Source organism: Ostrea edulis, chromosome 5, assembly GCF_947568905.1.
Source record: "Ostrea edulis chromosome 5, xbOstEdul1.1, whole genome shotgun sequence".
Taxonomy (NCBI): domain Eukaryota; kingdom Metazoa; phylum Mollusca; class Bivalvia; order Ostreida; family Ostreidae; genus Ostrea; species Ostrea edulis.
Window position 1 is genome coordinate 2,187,595 of NC_079168.1, and position 19,634 is coordinate 2,207,228.

At 35.1% G+C, this 19,634-nt stretch overlaps 2 protein-coding genes across 11 annotated transcripts in view; one reads left to right on the forward strand and one right to left on the reverse strand.

Moving 5' to 3' along the window:
- Positions 1-765: 765 nt before the first annotated feature.
- LOC125650202 (galactose-1-phosphate uridylyltransferase-like) lies at positions 766-10,855 on the reverse strand. The gene is made up of 10 exons (XM_048878264.2): positions 10,602-10,855; positions 9,988-10,157; positions 9,544-9,619; positions 9,128-9,306; positions 7,828-7,884; positions 7,214-7,336; positions 6,180-6,312; positions 5,467-5,550; positions 3,483-3,637; positions 766-919 (listed from the first exon to the last, which is right to left on the reverse strand). The coding sequence occupies exons 1-10, from the start codon at positions 10,621-10,623 to the stop codon at positions 863-865; spliced, it is 1,056 nt and encodes a 351-aa protein (XP_048734221.1). The 5' UTR covers positions 10,624-10,855; the 3' UTR covers positions 766-862.
- Positions 10,767-19,634, forward strand: part of LOC125650193 (leucine-rich repeat-containing protein 49-like) — a 59,703-nt gene continuing 50,835 nt past the window's right edge. For 2 of the 10 annotated variants that reach the window (XM_056166998.1, XM_056166999.1), the window contains exons 1-3: positions 10,794-10,991; positions 13,378-13,461; positions 15,500-15,626. In XM_056166998.1, the coding sequence (XP_056022973.1) occupies positions 10,950-10,991; positions 13,378-13,461; positions 15,500-15,626 (253 nt within the window). In that variant the 5' untranslated portion in view covers positions 10,794-10,949. Of the gene's footprint in view, positions 10,992-13,377; positions 13,462-15,083; positions 15,153-15,499; positions 15,627-16,680; positions 16,695-19,634 lie in introns of those variants that run through there. The other 8 variants (XM_056166993.1, XM_056166996.1, XM_048878249.2 and 5 more) reach the window with 7 other exon arrangements.

Genomic DNA, 19,634 nt, shown 5'->3' on the forward strand with positions numbered 1-19,634 from the left:
CCTTTTTTTCTAAATATCCATCGAATTACAATTTAGTATCAATAGCACAAAAGAAGAGGTTATCTAAGCGTTTTACACATAAACACTATATATCACGTTTGGTTTTCCCTGGGGTCAGAAACTCTATTCCGGGGATGATGAAATTTACAGTTTTGGTAGAGTCCTTCCTGCTCTGTATCACAGTGCATTTAGTTTTTCTTATACATGTGTGGTGTTCTAGAGAAGATTTTTGAAAATTGGCCAATTTTTGCCCTGCCCTAAGGCCCCAGGGGTGTAGGAGTCCTGAAAATTACAATTCATGTCCCCCTTGTCCCAAGGATGCTTCATACCAAATTTGGAAAGAATTGGAATGGTAGTTATCAAGAATTGTTAACGCACAATGGACGCAGAGCAGTTGCAATAGGTCACCCGAGTTTACTAAGGTGACCTAATAAAACTGAAAAACTTTCACAGTGTAGAAACTGCCATGTGAATTGACCATATGGAAACACTAGGAATGCAACAGCTAAACTAAAATATTTTGATTTGGGGAAAGGTCATAAAACACCCTACAGAGGGATACATGATGACAGATTTAATTAGGAGGCTGATAAGCCCTGTGCAGGGTTTACAAGTCTCTATGTTTGGTGATATTAAGTATGGTAGAGAGCAAATATTTAGACTTCTGAAACACAGAAAAATTTGAACGAAATGATAAAGTAATAAAAACAACATAGAGACTTGAGCAAGTCTAATCAAATGTGAATAACATAAGAAAAGGCAGAAAACATGAAACAGATTTTATTGATAATTCCCCCTAAAGAACACAGCTGGGACCCCTTGGATCATTTGGCACTACAGAGCATTAAGTTCCTACGTGAGGCTACGAAGTCTGGAATTTATAATGCACGTCTGGTAAACTGTTCAGCTTCTCAGCAGCCTGCAGGAAATTCAAAGGAAAGTATTTTATCAATTTTTTCTGAATTTTCTGTCAATTCATGTATGAAACAAACAAGACTACAATACCACTTATAAATAACAAAGGACTTGCGAGGGTTGTATACTTTTAAAAATACATACACTCTCTTCTCACCAATGTGACCCGAGTTTGACCCTCAAATACATACAAAATACACATACTTCGCATTTGTTGAAATATGAAAGAGGAGTAATTCATCATAGCTGACTTCCTTTAAGAACGCAAATGGAACAAGAGACCCATGGGCCACATTGCTCACCTGAGCCATCTTGGTCCATATTTAAAGATTTTCCATACATTTATTTGCATGTAAAACTTTGATCCCCTATTGTGGCCCCAACCCACCTCAAGGGTCATGATTTTTACAAACATGAAGCTACCATGTAAATTTGAACTTTTCTGGACCAATGTTCCTTGAGAAGATTATTTAAAGATCTTCCCTGTATATTCGCATATAAATCTTTGATCCCTTATTGTGGTCCCAACCTAAACCCATGGGGCATGCTTTTAACAAATTTGAATCTCCACTATGTCAGGAAAGGAAGCTACATGTATTGTCTTGCCTAGATTATCATCATACAAATAAGAGGCTCCCCTGGGCATGAGACACTCGCCTGTATATAATAACATGATAGTCATTTAATTGAAAAGAAAGCTTAGTGTGCAGTAGTTCTTTGAAAAAGTTGAATTTGTCTCAACCAATTAACAGCCATAACAGTCACATTGGAATTCAGACCGCTCTAAAAGTAAAAAGTTTTCTTAGTCCACTATCGCAACATTTCTATCTGTTAACCTACCTATATTAACTTGGCAAATAGCTGTTCTAGTGAACAAGTTGATATTATATCTACTTATCAGAATCCATGGAGGCTATATTGAAATTCCAATAAGTTAATTAAATAGTGGTGACTCCTCTGTGGAATCACTAGAGATACATCAGGCATTGTGACTCGGCAAACAGTCCTTTTGGAGAACATTCTCTTGAGAGTATTGATGTTTATTTTGTCTCTACCAATCAAAACCATGGTTTACATGATGGAACTGATCTCACACATGTATCACTAGAATGTGTGTTTCAAGTACAGTCAAATATACCTATAACAAAGTGCTGGGGTTGAACACTGTAACTTTGTTTTACTGTAAGCGTGAATTCATTATAAACGTGTTCACTGTAACCTTGTTTTACTGTAAGCATGAATTCATTATAAACGTGTTCACTGTAACTGTGTTTTACTGTAAGCGTGAATTCATTATAAATGTGTTCACTGTAACTTTGTTTTACTGTAACCGTGAATTCATTATAAACGTGTTCACTGTAACCTTGTTTTACTGTAAGCGTGAATTCATTATAAACGTATTCACTGTAACCTTGTTTTACTGTAACCGTGAATTCATTATAAACGTGTTCACTGTAACCGTGTTTTACTGTAAGTGTGAATTCATTATAAGTGTGTTTACTGTAACCGTGTTTTACTGTAAGCGTGAATTCATTATAAACGTATTCACTGTAACTGTGTTTTACTGTAAGCGTGAATTCATTATAAACGTATTCACTGTAACCTTGTTTTACTGTAAGTGTGAATTCATTATAAGTGTGTTCACTGTAACCATGTTTTACTGTAAGCGTGAATTCATTATAGACGTGTTCACTGTAACCGTGTTTTACTGTAAGTGTGAATTCATTATAAGTGTGTTCACTGTAACCATGTTTTACTGTAAGCGTGAATTCATTATAGACGTGTTCACTGTAACCGTGTTTTACTGTAAGTGTGAATTTATTATGAACATGTTTTACTGTAAGTGTGAATTCATTATAAACATGTTCACTGTAACCGTGTTTTACTGTAAGCGTGAATTCATTATAGACGTGTTTTACTGTAAGTGTGAATTCATTATAGACGTGTTCACTGTAACCGTGTTTTACTGTAAGTGTGAATTCATTATAAACGTGTTTTACTGTAAGTGTGAATTCATTATAAACGTGTTCACTGTAACCGTGTTTTACTGTAAGTGTGAATTCATTATAAACGTGTTTTACTGTAAGCGTGAATTCATTATAGACGTGTTCACTGTAACCGTGTTTTACTGTAAGTGTGAATTCATTATAAACGTGTTTTACTGTAAGTGTGAATTCATTATAAACGTGTTCACTGTAACTGTGTTTTACTGTAAGCGTGAATTCATTATAAACGTGTTCACTGTAACCTTGTTTTACTGTAAGTGTGAATTCATTATAAATGTGTTCACTGTAACCTTGTTTTACTGTAAGCGTGAATTCATTATAAATGTGTTCACTGTAACCATGTTTTACTGTAGTGTCTTCAGCTGTTCTTGAGTGAAAAATTAAAAATGAGAAAGTTTTCTGTTGTCATTGACATACGGAAAATGGACACAAGTGATGGTAATAGCTATTACACTAGCCTTTATCTGGTGAGTTAATAATGAACATATACACACACAGTTATATTGACAGGTGTACAAGATATGACAGATTATATATAATGATGTAAAACAACCCTCTCACCTGTTCAGCTGTTAAATCTCGCTGAGATTGCGCCAGCATCTCGTAGCCCACCATGAATTTCTTCACTGTTGCAGACCTCAGCAGAGGGGGGAAGTACAGAGCGTGGAGCTGCCAGTGGCTGTTGTCCTGTTGAAGATACTCCCCTGTTGGAGCACCTATTAATGATAATAAGTATATGTACTATATCACCCATTCTACAATGGAAGATGCCTACAATCACATTGCCTCCCTAAGCAATAAATTTTTTACTTCTGATTATAATATGATAAACCCCTTGAACAATGGTCATGTGAGGTGTTTATCAAATTGAAACCAACTAGAAACCTGACAAGTTGAAGGTCTTAAGGGCCCTGCAATAAATCTGAAATTCAAAAAGTCCTCCTTTGTCTAATCCAACAACTCGTGAAAAAGGAAACTTTTAAAAGTTACTGTGTGACATAGAAAGTGCTGATGAACAAACAGACGGATGGACGGACGGACAGTGTGATTACTAAAGGACACCTGATGAACAAACAGACAGGGTGATTACTATAGGACACCTGATGAACAAACAGACAGGGTGATTACTATAGGACACCTGATGAACAAACAGACAGGGTGATTACTATAGGACACCTGATGAACAAACAGACAGGGTGATTACTATAGGACACCTGATGAACAAACAGACAGGGTGATTACTATAGGACACCTGAGGCATGATTATTTCTACATTCTGTCGATGGGAGTAATAAGGTACAATTCTATGTTTGCTTATCATTTTGACATATTGCACTCTTGAGTTTCGCGTTGTATATTTTACAGGACCTGTGAAGAATTTTCACTCCCCATAATGGACCTGCCTTTACCCGGAAAAACATTGAATCTACATGTATACTACTGATGATGTTCACACATCAATTTCGCACATTTGAAGTTCAAATCAGAAACTTGAGTAAAATAAAATTACCCCCCTCTATATTTAGAATTATCAGTGTTTCGTCAGTAATACACCTTTCATGTTTCATTGCTTGTTATCAACCCCCCCCCCCCACCACCACCACCAATGTATGACTCAAAAATATCCTTTGAATTTCACTTAAAAATCTAAACATGAACTTGTAAGACAAAACAAAAAATGATAAAATAATAAACTATATGGTCTGTATTACCTGTATAGAATTTGTGTATACATGTAAAATGTAAAACCCTATTGTGGCATGGCCCTTGCATTGCTATTGGACAATCTTACATCTCCATTATGAACAGTCTTTCATGCAAGTTGTAGCTTTCCTGTACCCATCCTATATCCTTGACTATTTCTTAAAAATCTACCTTTGACCATCTTCGGAACCCACAAGTCTTCTCTCCGTAACACTGCATTCGAGTAAACCTGTGGGTTCTGACGATGACCTTTGACATGTAGCCCTTCATTTCAATTGATATGTCAAATTTGACTTGGTAATTCTTAAGAAAAAGTTGAAAATTAAATGTGAAAAATTAACACACAAACCAGGTTCAAACTTTAATCAGAAAAGCTGACTTGTTCATATTTACCTTTTATACTGTTTCTATGTTTCTTCTGCATTAAGAATTAATGGCCCATTAAGATCTACATAATTAATCTTTGTAAATTTTCAGAAATGTCAACAGTGCACCCCTCTTTAGTATGATATTGTGATTCATGCCTTGTGTATGAGGATATACAAAATATATATAGGGTCAATCGTGCAATATCGTACAATTGCCATCAACAAATGTAAATATTCATGTTTATGATAATTAGATCATATATTTACTTTGATATGTTTTTATATTGACAAAAAAATCTGTAGAGTGTATATTTCCTAAAATACATTTGTAAAAAGATGATGATGTAAAAATATTGTCCAATCATTAAAGTACTTTTGTATCATGTATTTTTTTTTTACACTGTTGTTAAATTTTATTCTGAGTGAGACGTGTTCTTCTGAAATAATCTCTGTCACTGAAGTGCTTCACCTACCATGCCATCCCATAGAATAGGGAAAGGAAACCTCGAACAGGTTGTCATACTTCGTCAAAAGTTTTCTCATGATGTCTGCTAAAGCTGAAACAACAATATACAATTATGGACAGTTTAACAGACAAATTATCAGGTCTTAGTAGGGTTCTCACCTGAGGGCGCCAATGTATATTGCACAAGATTTCAGTACATTTGCGGAACTGTGGCCCTTTTCACGAACATTTTTACGATTAAGATGTAGTGAAGGGCGAGGGGTTTTGATTGAGGTCATATAAGACAGAGCATAGCAACACTGGATACAAAAGAATAGCATTTGTTAACTCTGATTACTAAGCAGCTGAAGGACTAGCTCTCTAGGAACAATCTGGGGATACACTCCCCCTCCTCACCCAGAAAGCCACAGTTCTGAGAGACTAAAAAATCATTACAAAACAATGTAGATGGAAAATAATGGTGTCCAAAGGTTTATAGACTAATAGTTCATAGTCATAGTAAAATTCAAATACTGCTTTATCATGCTTATAGTTTAGAATTAAAAATATTTGTTAGCATCATTGTTTGAGAATACCATGACATGAATGTGAGTGCTTTTGTGAAATTTTCTTTGCTGTGCTTTACAAGGAATGCAAAAATGGATGTAACTTTAACAATTTGTGTGTCCAGTTTAATGTGTTTTTGGACAGTAGATCCCGACACCATGATAGAAATCTCACCTTCCCTCTCGTCTGAATTGAGATCTTCAATACGTAAAACGTGTCGTTTGGGCAGCAGCATGGTCTCATACGGCCAGACAGCCCAATACGGGACCAGCCACACCCAGTGGTCATTCTGTAGAACTATCCTCTCCTGGAAAAAACAAACATAGAGGTCACCATATTGTCAGATATGTAATTTCAAATAATTATCCTCTCCCGGAGAAACCAAACAGCCTATCAAAATATCTATCTGTTGTTGAGTAATTAAGGAATAATTGTATACTTGCTCCTTCTGACAGAATAGCTTTGTGTAGATTTCGTACATGTAATAATCGATTACCTATTGAAGTTGGCAGATGGTACGGCATAGAAAGATCCCAAAGAAAATGTACCTTGTGTAATGACAATGAAATTGGTGATGAATACTATTATTTGTTTAAATGTAGTAGATTTGCTAGAATTAGAAATCAATGTATCAAATGGAGAAAAAGGTCGCCACCAAATGTATTAACAACAAAATCTATTTTTAATACTGACAATATTGTCATGTTAAGAAAATTCAGTAAATTCTTAAAAGCTATCCATCATACCCTGTCCCCTCTATAATGACTTTGTTTATATTGCTGCAGTTTGTACATTTGTATATATTGTGAACACATCATATTGTATATTTGTCTTGTATATTGTATTGTATATATGTATTTTCTCAATACCTTTGTACTATTGGTAAGGAGAATAAAGAATTGATTGCATCATGGAGGTATGTATTGGATGGAAGAATGGAGTAATCTACCCAATCAATAAAACAGCTCCAGAAGAAATTATCTTGCATGCTTCCACTGTTAATGTATCCCCATGACACAAAAAACCTAGATATTCATTCCATGTATCTATATATTTGTAGAATACAGAGTTTTACAAGAAAAAAGAAAGAACTTTTATTGAGAAACAAAATTTTAAAATTAAAACAACAAATGTCAACTTCTGAAAAAACTTGGGTAAATGTGAATATTTTGATTTAATGGCAGTATTGTAAATATTGAGAGGGTCACCTTTTTCTGAACTTCCTGTCTGACGTAGTCCACCAACAGAGGGACTCCGTGTTTGTCGTAGTATTCTTTCTGGGTTCTGTGTTTTTTAGCTGGGTCATTTGGAAGATAAGAACTTGCCCAAACCTGGCACAAAAAAGGCAAGACAATTGCTGCATAATCAGTTCATCACAAAATTATTTTCATGGAATCAAATGCTGCAAATGTGGAAATTCACGTGTGTGGGGTTATTTACCCTAACTTCATGATTACAAAATTTTTGTGCAGATTACTCCCATGCACACTATTACCATAATTAAGCAATTTATTAGTTAATGATACTGACATCGCATAATTAAACCCTATGCGTATGGTTTGTAACAGAAATACACTTATTTAACAACACACGGAAACATCCACATTCAGTGTTTGAGTTTGAAAAAAATTATAGCATTTCTGATTTCATGGTTAATGAGGTGCAATTCGTAATGGTGTACATGAATTTGAAAACAAACTTTATTACTTAATTTGAATTTTTCTTCAAAAACAGATTTTATCATTCATTTCATTTTCACAATTAAGTGAAAACATTGGCTGTATGTCATTACCCTTAATTTCATTAATCTGTTTGAACTTACCTGACAGTGAGGATGCGGATTAGAACAACCCATGACGTTTCCTTTATTCTCAAAGATCTGAATGAACAGTAAAAATAATATCACATCAGATGTTTGTCGAACAAATCTCTTTTTCATGTTAAAAACATCACATCCTGCTTGCGTGGTTTAGCTTCTAACAGAACAAGTGACAGTAAAATGAACAGACAGAAAAACAAGAAACGTGTCAAATGGTCAAAATTCTATCCAAAATCTAAAAAAAAAATCACATGAAATAATAAGATATGCATCTTTCATCAAATGACTCAAAAATTAGTTACATTAGCTCAAATTGGCATATTCACACATCTACCTAATACTGTAAATGTATTATATTCACACATCTACCTAATACTGTAAATGTATTATATTCACCCATCTACCTAATACTGTAAATGTATTATATTCACACATCTACCTAATACTGTAAATGTATTATATTCACACATCTACCTAATACTGTAAATGTATTATATTCACACATCTAGCTAACACTGTAAATGTATTATATTCACACATCTACCTAATACTGTAAATGTATTATATTCACACATATACCTAATACTGTAAATGTATTATATTCACACATCTACCTAATACTGTAAATGTATTATATTCACACATCTAGCTAACACTGTAAATGTATTATATTCACACATCTAGCTAACACTGTAAATGTATTATATTCACCCATCTACCTAATACTGTAAATGTATTATATTCACACATCTTGCTAACACTGTAAATGTATTATATTCACACATCTACCTAATACTGAAAATGTATTATATTCACACATCTTGCTAACACTGTAAATGTATTATATTCACACATCTACCTAATACTGTAAATGTATTATATTCACACATCTTGCTAACACTGTAAATGTATTATATTCACACATCTACCTAATACTGAAAATGTATTATATTCACACATCTTGCTAATACTGTAAATGTATTATATTCACACATCTACCTAATACTGTAAATGTATTATATTCACACATCTAGCTAACACTGTAAATGTATTATATTTGGCAGCATATTCTTTTCAGTACCTTTGGTGGGAGAGAACTTCGCTATATCAAATACACTGCATAATGTTTATGGATTGACTTATGTATAGTTGCAGAAAAAACCTTTTAAATCGGGTTCAAGCTAAACTAGCAAAATCTGAATTTCCACTAAATGTCGTAAAATTCCAGATACAATACATTTACAGTACCTCATTAAGTTACAAGATCTCCACAAAAAAACCTGAAGACAAAGCGCTCACACACCTGAACCCATGTGTGTTTCTTTCCGAGGTCGGTGTTAATTTCTGCCCACTTGTTGATTACTTCCCTTACTTCAGACTGAGACATTAACGGTAGAGTGAGGTCAGACCGGGGGTGAAAACACATCACCTGACATGTACCATAAGCGGGTGCCGACTGAAACAGAGGCTCCGAGCTCTGTGCTAGAAATTAAAATCATGACTGTGTATATTCCATAAATACAACAACCCACAATGTGAGAGACCATGCAGCTAATCTTAACATGAAAAGAATTATCAAACTTTATACTCCTAATTTACTAATGTACATATTTATGGAGTGCATACTTATGATAATAAATATTGTTTAAATAAAATTAATGAATAACAACTATTTGATTTATTGCAGAATTAATTGACATGATTGATGTAAGTTTTTACGTGGTGAGGGTCCATCTTTAAGAAGTGCAGGGAAATCATTGTCAAACAAGAATGTGCCTTCGTAATTTGGATTTACCTGAAGAAAAAAACACAATAAATGTTAGAAACATTTTAAATAGGACAACAGAAAGAAGCTATAAATGGAACTGATAAATAAAATTAAATATGTATGAATATTTTTAAAAGCAAATTGAGATTTTAATATTTTGTTCAATATCAGAAAACTAATTATTATTTTTAATGCTGGTAAATGAAATTCGATAAAACGGACTAACAAACATTCATCTGTACCTCTATCAAATTATTATCAGAAGATATTACATGGCATTCAATTCATCTCAAAATCTTTACAAATTATCACTGACTTAATGATAACGTTAATATCAATGAGATTTATTCAATCCCACACACATTATAACAAGTAGAAGTGAACAGTTACTCTACTTTTCCGCTGGACCTTGTGTTTCCAGGACAAAGCGAGTTTTTGGGATCATAACGTGGGATCTTCTCCTCCTCCTGTTTCTCCACCTGTCCCTTCCAGGGCCTCTTCATGCGGTGAGGGGACACAGTTACCCACTCATCCATCAGAGGATTATATCGTACATGGGGGTGCTCTAAAGTTAAAAAAAAATTCAATGTAAATCTGAAATGTTTAATTTTTTAAAAAAGGACTGCATGCAGACAATTGGTGACTGACCTTGTTTATGTTTGGGGATACTTTAAAAACAACATCTGCTAATACTTAGAACTTGAAATACAGCATACAAACTCCTAACATTGAAATTGAGTAGATAAACACTTTAAAGCAAATGTGGGCGTTGCCCTTTCTCTACCCCAGGGGCATTGAATTTATTATCATTAAATCCAAAATTTTTCGCTTTATATTCAACATATGCCCTCATTGCACACTTCATGTATACATAAAGAATTTTTACTAAAAAGCTATATTTATCTTCAAACTTATTGACATATTTTGACTTTTGAAACAGCTGCAGTACCTCTCGATATCATCAGATAAATCTTACCGGCATTTCCCTTCTACACAAAGATAACCCTACCTTTAGGATCAAATGTAGACATTTCACTAAGTTAATAGATACAGTTTCGTTTCTGAATAAGTTAGATTCATCAAGCTTCCACAATCCAGGGCTGGGGGGTTCAGGTCCACAAGGGGGATACCTTGATGCCGAATTTCCTCTAATAGTCAAGTTCCGGTATCATTGCGCATGTGCAGCTTCCTATGTTTCAAAATGGCGGCAACCTATGCAACCAAGGGCACCGATGGTTGAAAACATGTATTTTTCAAGTTGTTCTGAAACATTTCAAAGAAAAATGTATCATGGCCTTTATAGTAGAGTGAAAGTTCGTGTGGAATTCCGAGTTATAGTATCAAATTGTTGTCAGTTATGTACAACAAACCCAAAAGTCGCTTAACTCTGACGAAAGAGGTATGCTCATGATCTTATTGTTTTGGGTACTGGTATGCGCATTATCTTGTGTTTGGTTTGCACATTAACATTCAGTTTTGAAATATTGTTTCTTATACATCTAGTTATATACCAGATATCTGAAATGTTTTAATTTCATTGTTTATTACATGGCATAGTCAGGTCCTGTACCATCGGCACAATTTCTTGATTTTAGGAAGCTAAATAACTTTTTTAGGCCTGAAGCTTTTTCATTGCTGGAAGCTATTTTGATTTTAATTATTATATTTTATCTTAACAAAAAGTTACATTGAGTGTTTGACTAGATTTATCATTTACTGCGCACTGTTCCTCAGAAAGTATTTTCAAGAAGGAGAATCGATGATGTCAAACCTTTTGATGTTTCCAGGTTATATGATTCTCAAATGAGTTATATGTACAAAGAAAGACAATTATGGTGAACAAAATAATGTGTTCAATTTCAAACCATACAATAAGAAGTAATCATACTCTAAAGGGCAGGGGAAAAAAATGTTTGTTTCTTGTTGTTCAACCTACTTGGACTCCAAGCTGCTGACATGGATTTTTTCTAAAAATCTAATTTCTGGAAAAACAATCATTTTTGGATCAGGATTCGTTTTTATTTCTAGCTTATGAATTAAACAAAATGACAGCTCCCAGTGGCATGGGAGCTAGCCCAGTTATGTGATTAACATTCAAAGAATGCAGTCATCACAATAAGAACTCAGGGATTACATCCTTTAGTAAATTGAGTTTTTCTTGGATATTTATGGTCAACAGCATGAAGCTGGACCTCCCTTTTTAAGGTTATATCCGGAAGACTTTTAAATGCCGAGAGTTTAAAGAATGTGTCAGCCATTGCTACTTATGTTTATGTCTTAGGTTTGACGTGGCCATAGCACAAACAGGTCTCAAATTCACATCCTCCTGGTTACTGAACTTCAACACTCTACCAAATACCAATGGTTTAGGGTCAGATTTCTTAACTTTTAGACACTGTAATATAGTCTATGCGAGATCAACTCTTGTTATTTAGTTCTTAGTTTATGGTCCATTTCTGGAAAGTTGCATAAACCAACCCCCTAAAATAAGATTGATTTAAAAAAAAAAACTACCTACCTGGAACTTTTTTGCCTTGGTAACAGGAAACAAACATATTTTTGAGCCTAATGTATGTATGCATCAGTACACAGTGTACTTTCAGTCAAACAATGACATTACTATTAGTCTTGTAACTTAAAAGCACCAGAAGTTCAAAGATAACAATTTAAGGTAGCAGTTAACTTGTCATTTTTCAAAATGTAACTTTTTGTGTAGTTTGAGAAAATGCAAATGCATATAGAAAAAATATAGTGATATATGATAAACTCATAATTGCTTAATCAAGATACACAGCCAAATCAAGAGATTGTGTTGCACCTGATAATTAAATGTCATCAATTGAGTTTAAAACTCTAAACTTCAGTCTTGTGTGTTGAGAAACAATAATGCACTTATGATTTACGACATCAGTATCGCTAGAATGTACTCAAATGCACTTCCATTTTTCTTGAAATTTGATCAGCAGTAATGTTGTGTTGATTGTAAATATAGAAACCACATGGCACATGCTTCATAATTAATTCATGCACTAATCCAATAAGACTGAAGTCCAGCAAATCTTGTATTTATCAATTACAGTCAAACCTTGTTATCTCGAACTCGATGGGACTGAGAAAAAACTTTGAGATATCCGAGGATTCGAAATATTGAGGGTAAAATACTATGTTAAAGAATAAGTGGTTGTGACTTCCGAATCACTTTGACACATCCGTGGTATTCGAGATACTGAAGTTCAACTGTAGATAAAAACTAGGTGATGTTAATCTGAACTTCATTCTTTTACAGCTCGGAGATTTACTGATATAATGTTTTTGTCGTGCTGTTTGGTGTTTAGTAAACAGAACGTGTTATAGTTTCTTCATAAGTAGCAAAAGTTTGTTATCATTTGTATATTATAGTCCGTTTAAACACACCTCTGTGGAATTTTAACATGGATATTAAAAGGTTAGGTAATACTGAATAGTTTTCATATTCTGCTAATTGTGACCATTCTGCATGTGCACTGTTTGAATATATATCTGATAAGTGATTTGAACCGCATGAAGTTTTGCTTTTAAAGATTAAATCATTGGCCAACTTGGGATAACAAATAACCAGAGAAAATTTTATTCAATTTACAAGGACATGTAGCAAAATAAACTACTGTAGTTTATTTTACGCACCAGGTTAATTAATAAATGGATAAGCAGGATTTTAATTTTTTATGATTCATGCATGTGTAGATAAAGTGTGCATTGTAGGGGTAGCTCATTAATACAGATTAGCTGTGTTTTATATCTTGCAGACTAACTCCACGCTTTCTTCACTACAAATTCTTCCTACACTTAGTAGTAAACAGCTCACAGCAAGCTCTGGGTACAGTCAACAAGTGAGTTCACTTTGTAGGTGGATTCAACAGGGGCCACATCTCAGGTGTATCACTAAAGGGGTTAAATATAGACATGTACAGTGTGGTAAAGAAGTAGGAGGGGGGGTATATTTTATATTGATTGAATCCACCTAAATCATTGTCTGTCTGTACTGTGTACCGATTGTGAGGTTTGTTCATTGTCTACTAACGCATTGTAATGTTTTGTGTCTGTTTTACAATGAAAATTTGATACATGTACCTTAATATTTCATACTGATTCACACATAATTACTTTTAACAGAAAGTTAATAGAATTACTGCAGAATTATTATAATCAACTCGTTCTCCTGAAGTCTGCTTATTTTGTATTGATTGATTGAATATTGTTTAACGTCTCGCTCGAGAATTTTTCACTCATATAGAGACATCACCATTGCCAGTGAAGGGCAGCAAAATCTAGGTCTATGCTCGGCACTTACAGCCTTTGAGCAGGGAGGGATCTTTATCGTGCTACACCGGCTGTGACACAGGGCCTTGGTTTTTGCAGTCTCTGAAGGACTGCCCCATTTAGTCGCCTCTTATATGACAAGCAAGGGGTACTGAGGATCTATTCTAAACCGTATTACCACAGGATGTACGTCAGTAGATATAATCAAAGAAATTTTTCACAATACTGAATAATCTGTATATAATTCATATATCTATTGTAAATCACTTGTAAAGTAGTTACTTGTGAAGTAAAAAGGATAAAAAATTGAAAACAGATTGAATTCTGGGATAGAAATGAATACCAAATAGAAAAATGACTTCATTTCTTCCAACTGAACAGCTTTTGTCACATCAGTCATTTGCCTTGTGCATCAAACTTGGCATTGGAGTCATAATGATTAAAACTTCATAATGCATGGCAGTTTAGTGGACAAGAAAATTTGCCTTCATGAAAATAAGTAAATATAACCTACAGTATCAGGGAATTATAGTTCTGTTTAACTTCAGTACTAAGGAAGAGCTCTTGGACTGTGCAGTGTCATAGTAAGCAGGATATTTTTTCACAGTTAAAGTATCTTTTAATCAATCACGTTTGATAGTACATGTACTTTCAAACTTTCAGCAGCTTTTTCAGAATTCAGATTATGCCTCATTATGAAATGTAAATATGCTGTATAATTGAAGTGAAAGAGACCATGAACATGCACATCTAGGTGACCTACACTAATTCTGAAATGATCCATCACATAGGTACAATGTCAGTATTGGAGAGAAACGGTCCATGACCTTCAGTTCTTGTACGTTCAGATTTCTATACAGATTTTAGAAACCACATTAATTGTGGTAATTTGATTTAAAGCCCTGTGTTAGCCCTCAGAAAAGCCAAGAGATAAACAGAATTAAATATTCAAAGATGTGTTAATATCAACAAGGCGGACTGTGTAATTTCTCTGAATGTAAAACATGTAATGAATTTCTATAAGGTTATACAAATTGTATTAAATCAGTGAAACATGTCTGACATCTATAAAACAGATCTGCAGGAATCTGTTTAACGCTTCTATATTATACAGAAGATATACTGCGTTCTTCTGAAGGTTGAAAAATGAAATGACAGACTCTCAGCTGAGATAAATTCATAGGAAGTCAATGCTATTCCTTTAGCAATGGATTACAACAAACTTGTTAGAGGTGTCCCTTTGAGAACATTTGAGCTGCCTGTAAATGTTTTGATATTTGAATTCAAGTGATTTACTGTGTTATTGTCACTCTGCATGAAAGTTAGATGGATGTGAGCTTGCCGTGTTTGTGCTTGTGTCACTGTGTGAATGTCGGAAATTTAATTTAACTTGTTTCCGAATACTTTTGTGTATCAAGCAAGTCTCTTAATTATGTGATACTAGTAGTATGTTATGGAAATTGTAACACATTAATGAAAATCCAGTTATATTATTTTAAAAAATCCGAACAGAATCAAATATATATAGTTATGTATGTGGCTGTCATGATTTCATAATTAACGTTGTTAGTAATTTTTTTATTTTCATTTTAAATTACTAAATTTCAGCTCGTTGAGAAGTCTGTTCAGCCCCAAGAACAAGTTGTCTTCCGTCCCACCCAGATCCCAAACAACGACACAATGATGAAACGTTACCCTCAAGGTCCGCCCGACTTCACACTTAACCATATTGCAGGTAACGGGGTGCACTATTAGTACACAAAGGTCACTCTCTCTGCAGTAATGTTCAGTCCTTCTGGTACTTATAGAGTTATCCTATCAATACAGGACTTTTTTACAGCCAGGTTTATAATATAACTGAAAATTCAGCAAACTAAAATCCCCAGTTACAAATCACGTCTCTTTCACTAAATTTCCCCAGATTCTGTAAAAAATTTGCGAAAAATCATTATACCATTGAATACAATAAGTCTTGATGAGTTGATTTTGTGAAATTTTCAGTTCTCTTTCAAATGTGTTGCCATTGGCTGCATGTAACTATGAAAAAGGTGAAAATAGTCTTGTGGTAAAATATTACACTACAGTTTGTAAATCTCGAAGGACTGATGCATTTCTGTATAGACAATATATACTGTGCCTCACTTACTTATATGTACAATTGTACCTGTATTGATGTTGTAAAGAACACAGACTGTGCATGATATGAGACTATTCTGGACCCTTAAATTGACTTTCTGTTTGTTTTTGGTTTTTTTGGTGTTTTTTGTTTTAATTTGATGAGAAGTGTATACACTGCTTTCCAAACTATTTATAGAAAAGATCTGGGGATCCTAAGCTACAAACTCATAAATGACTGTCTATTCTAGATTTTTTGACTTTTGATGAAAAAGATCAAAATTTGGTACCCTCTATGTTTTCAGCAAGCATAGAAGAAGACAATGATTAATAAATGATAAAAAATAAGTCTCGAAATGTTGATTGAAATATAAAAGCCTTGACAATAATATTTCAAAACAGACCTTGGAGGTTATCCTGCAACATAAACAAAAATGCAATCATTATTAATCTGTTAGAATTAATTCTAGGGTAGGGATAAAATTTAGTGGTGGTTGGGTTACCAGAAACAGAATAACTTTTATTTTACGTCTTAATAAACATGCCCAATTTACCACAATAACGTACATGATGCATAAACTGCCTTTAACATGATGGATAAATGGACAATTTCCTTTGTACTACATGTCAGCTCTGTGTTGTTATTTTCCTTTTGTGTTTTGCTATTTTTACAGTATGAGTTACAGAGGTAGGTAACGATGTGGGAAGCTCACCCCCCTAAAGACTAATGAAGCACGACTGAAAATGGCTTTTTTTTTTAATCACCAAAGTTCATCTCTTCCTCAGCAGATAACCACTACACTAATGTCTCTCATAAAGTGTAACAGATCATGTACAGATTGTATGTATACCTAAGAGATAAAGATCAAACAATGTTATCCAGAACTCCAGGGGTTGGAGTTAAAGGAATGTTATCCAGAACTCCAGTGGGTGGAGTTAAAGGAATGTTATCCAGAACTCCAGGGGGTGGAGTTAAAGGAATGTTATCCAGAACTCCAGGGGGGTGGAGTTAAAGGGATGTGGCACTCATGAAATGTTATCCAGAACTCTAGGGGTTGGAGTTAAAGGGATGTGGCAATCAGCACATGTTATCCAGAACCCCAGGGGGTGGAGTTAAAGGGATGTGGCAATCAGCACATGTTATCCAGAACCCCAGGGGGTGGAGTTAAAGGGATGTGGCAATCATCACATGTTATCCAGAACCCCAGGGGGTGGAGTTAAAGGGATGTGGCAATCATCACATGTTATTCAGAACCCCAGGGGGTGGAGTTAAAGGGATGTGGCAATCATCACATGTTATTCAGAACCCCAGGGGGTGGAGTTAAAGGGATGTGGCAATCATCACATGTTATCCAGAACTCCAGGAGGTGGAGTTATAGGGATGTGGCAATCATCACATGTTATTCAGAACCCCAGGGGGTGGAGTTAAAGGGATGTTATCCAGAACCCCAGGGGGTGGAGTTAAAGGGATGTGGCAATCATCACATGTTATCCAGAACCCCAGGGGGTGGAGTTAAAGGGATGTGGCAATCATCACATGTTATTCAGAACCCCAGGGGGTGGAGTTAAAGGGATGTGACAATCATCACATGTTATTCAGAACCCCAGGGGGTGGAGTTAAAGGGATGTTATCCAGAACCCCAGGGGGTGGAGTTAAAGGGATGTGGCAATCATCACATGTTATTCAGAACCCCAGGAGGTGGAGTTATAGGGATGTGGCAATCATCACATGTTATTCAGAACCCCAGGGGGTGGAGTTAAAGGGATGTTATCCAGAACCTCAGGGGGTGGAGTTAAAGGGATGTGGCAATCATCACATGTTATTCAGAACCCCAGGAGGTGGAGTTATAGGGATGTGGCAATCATCACATGTTATTCAGAACCCCAGGGGGTGGAGTTAAAGGGATGTTATCCAGAACCCCAGGGGGTGGAGTTAAAGGGATGTGGCAATCATCACATGTTATTCAGAACCCCAGGAGGTGGAGTTATAGGGATGTGGCAATCATCACATGTTATTCAGAACCCCAGGGGGTGGAGTTAAAGGGATGTTATCCAGAACCCCAGGGGGTGGAGTTAAAGGGATGTGGCAATCATCACATGTTATTCAGAACCCCAGGAGGTGGAGTTATAGGGATGTGGCAATCATCACATGTTATTCAGAACCCCAGGGGGTGGAGTTAAAGGGATGTGACAGTCATCACACTGATTTTGAAAAAAAATGTCAAATTGTTTGCCATTAAACTATTATCACCAGCATATGGTGTTTATGTCTCTCAACTGATTTGATACATGAGAGCATGTTCTGGGTATGATCAATTCTAAATCGAGGCAGGCTACTAACAAATAAGTTGATGTTACAGGGTTTCAACAGTCTCATTCAAATCAGGTTTTTGCCAATTCGATGGTTGTTAATATGATCAAATATAAGCTATCACTGTGTTGAATGTTGTCTGACGTGTTTTATACCAAATGTTAGGCCATTTTTTGCATACTGATTTTGACTACAGATTACTCTGTTTACCGGACCAAGATGTAAGGCTAATGACTGATGGGTGTGACCAGTCAATAGGGGATGCTTACTCTTCCTAGACACCTAATCCCATCTGTGGTGTGTCTAGGGGTCCATGTTTGTCCTTCTTTTAATTTTGTAGTCTTTATAGGATTCATGAGATTGATCATTGTTCGTTGTTTTCACTTGTTCACAATGGTGACAGAAGTTTTGCCCCTGCTCAACCCCACCAGGGCAGGGCAGGGCTTATCCTTGGACATATTAGGGCTTCAAATCAGCAATCTGAACAAGAATTTTGTATGGCAGAGTGAGGAGTTTTTAATTTTATTTGTATTGCAGAGTGAAGATTGTGCTACCATTTTAAATCTAGCATGATAAAAGTTTGGTCACCCATTAACCTCATTAAAAAGATCCAATCTGATTTGTATTGTTCCAGCACAGCATATATTCCCCAAGATATAGGCCCTTAATGTCAGCTTATTACAAATCTTTTTAGCCAGGATCCATAATAAGGATTAAAAGGTTTTAATGATTATTATGCTCTCACTCTTACTCAAATTAAAATTGTGTACCTGTTTTTAATCAAAGTACATTGTAAAGAAGGACTTAAAACATTAATTAATTAAATTTGGTAAGAAAGTGTTACACTTGCACCGTCTGGCTTTTTGTGTGCTGAAATGATGGGGGATTATCGCACGATGGGAAGGCAGTTTTATTTTCCCCGGACCTTTCGCTCAGCACCTGCTGGTGAGTTTGGATCAAGTTTGGCTTGTGAAATTTTATGAATATTTTGAGGGAAATATTTTTTACTATGTTTGGGGGGTGGTTACTGTGTACTGTTTTAGAACTTATAATGTGAAAACTTTAAAGTGAAAAAAAAATCAAAAAGATATTACTCTATAAAAATTTTTTTTTAAAAAGAAAGAGATGTATCTAAAATCTTAAATCCTAGATATTCCTAAGTTTAAAAAAGTCCTGTATAGCTCAGGGTCTTGAACTTATTTTTAGCAGTGGCAAGATCTAGGTTTTCTGAATACCAGCTTGAATGTTACATGATCATCATCTTTCTCTGTGTGAAGGCTTGAGTTCCTTGTAATAGTAGCCATTTTTGCAGGCCTA

What these genes read in the sequence shown, in the direction of transcription:
- LOC125650202 (XM_048878264.2), bottom strand. Translation starts at nt 10,623, where the DNA reads ATGTCTACATTTGATCCTAAAG. An exon ending in GACAGGAAGTTCAGAAAAAG is followed by an intron (nt 6,313 to 7,213) that starts GTGACCCTCTCA and finishes TGTTTTTTCCAG; the next exon opens with GAGAGGATAGTTCTACAGAA. An exon ending in CTATTCTATGGGATGGCATG is followed by an intron (nt 3,638 to 5,466) that starts GTAGGTGAAGCA and finishes TATCATTAATAG; the next exon opens with GTGCTCCAACAGGGGAGTAT.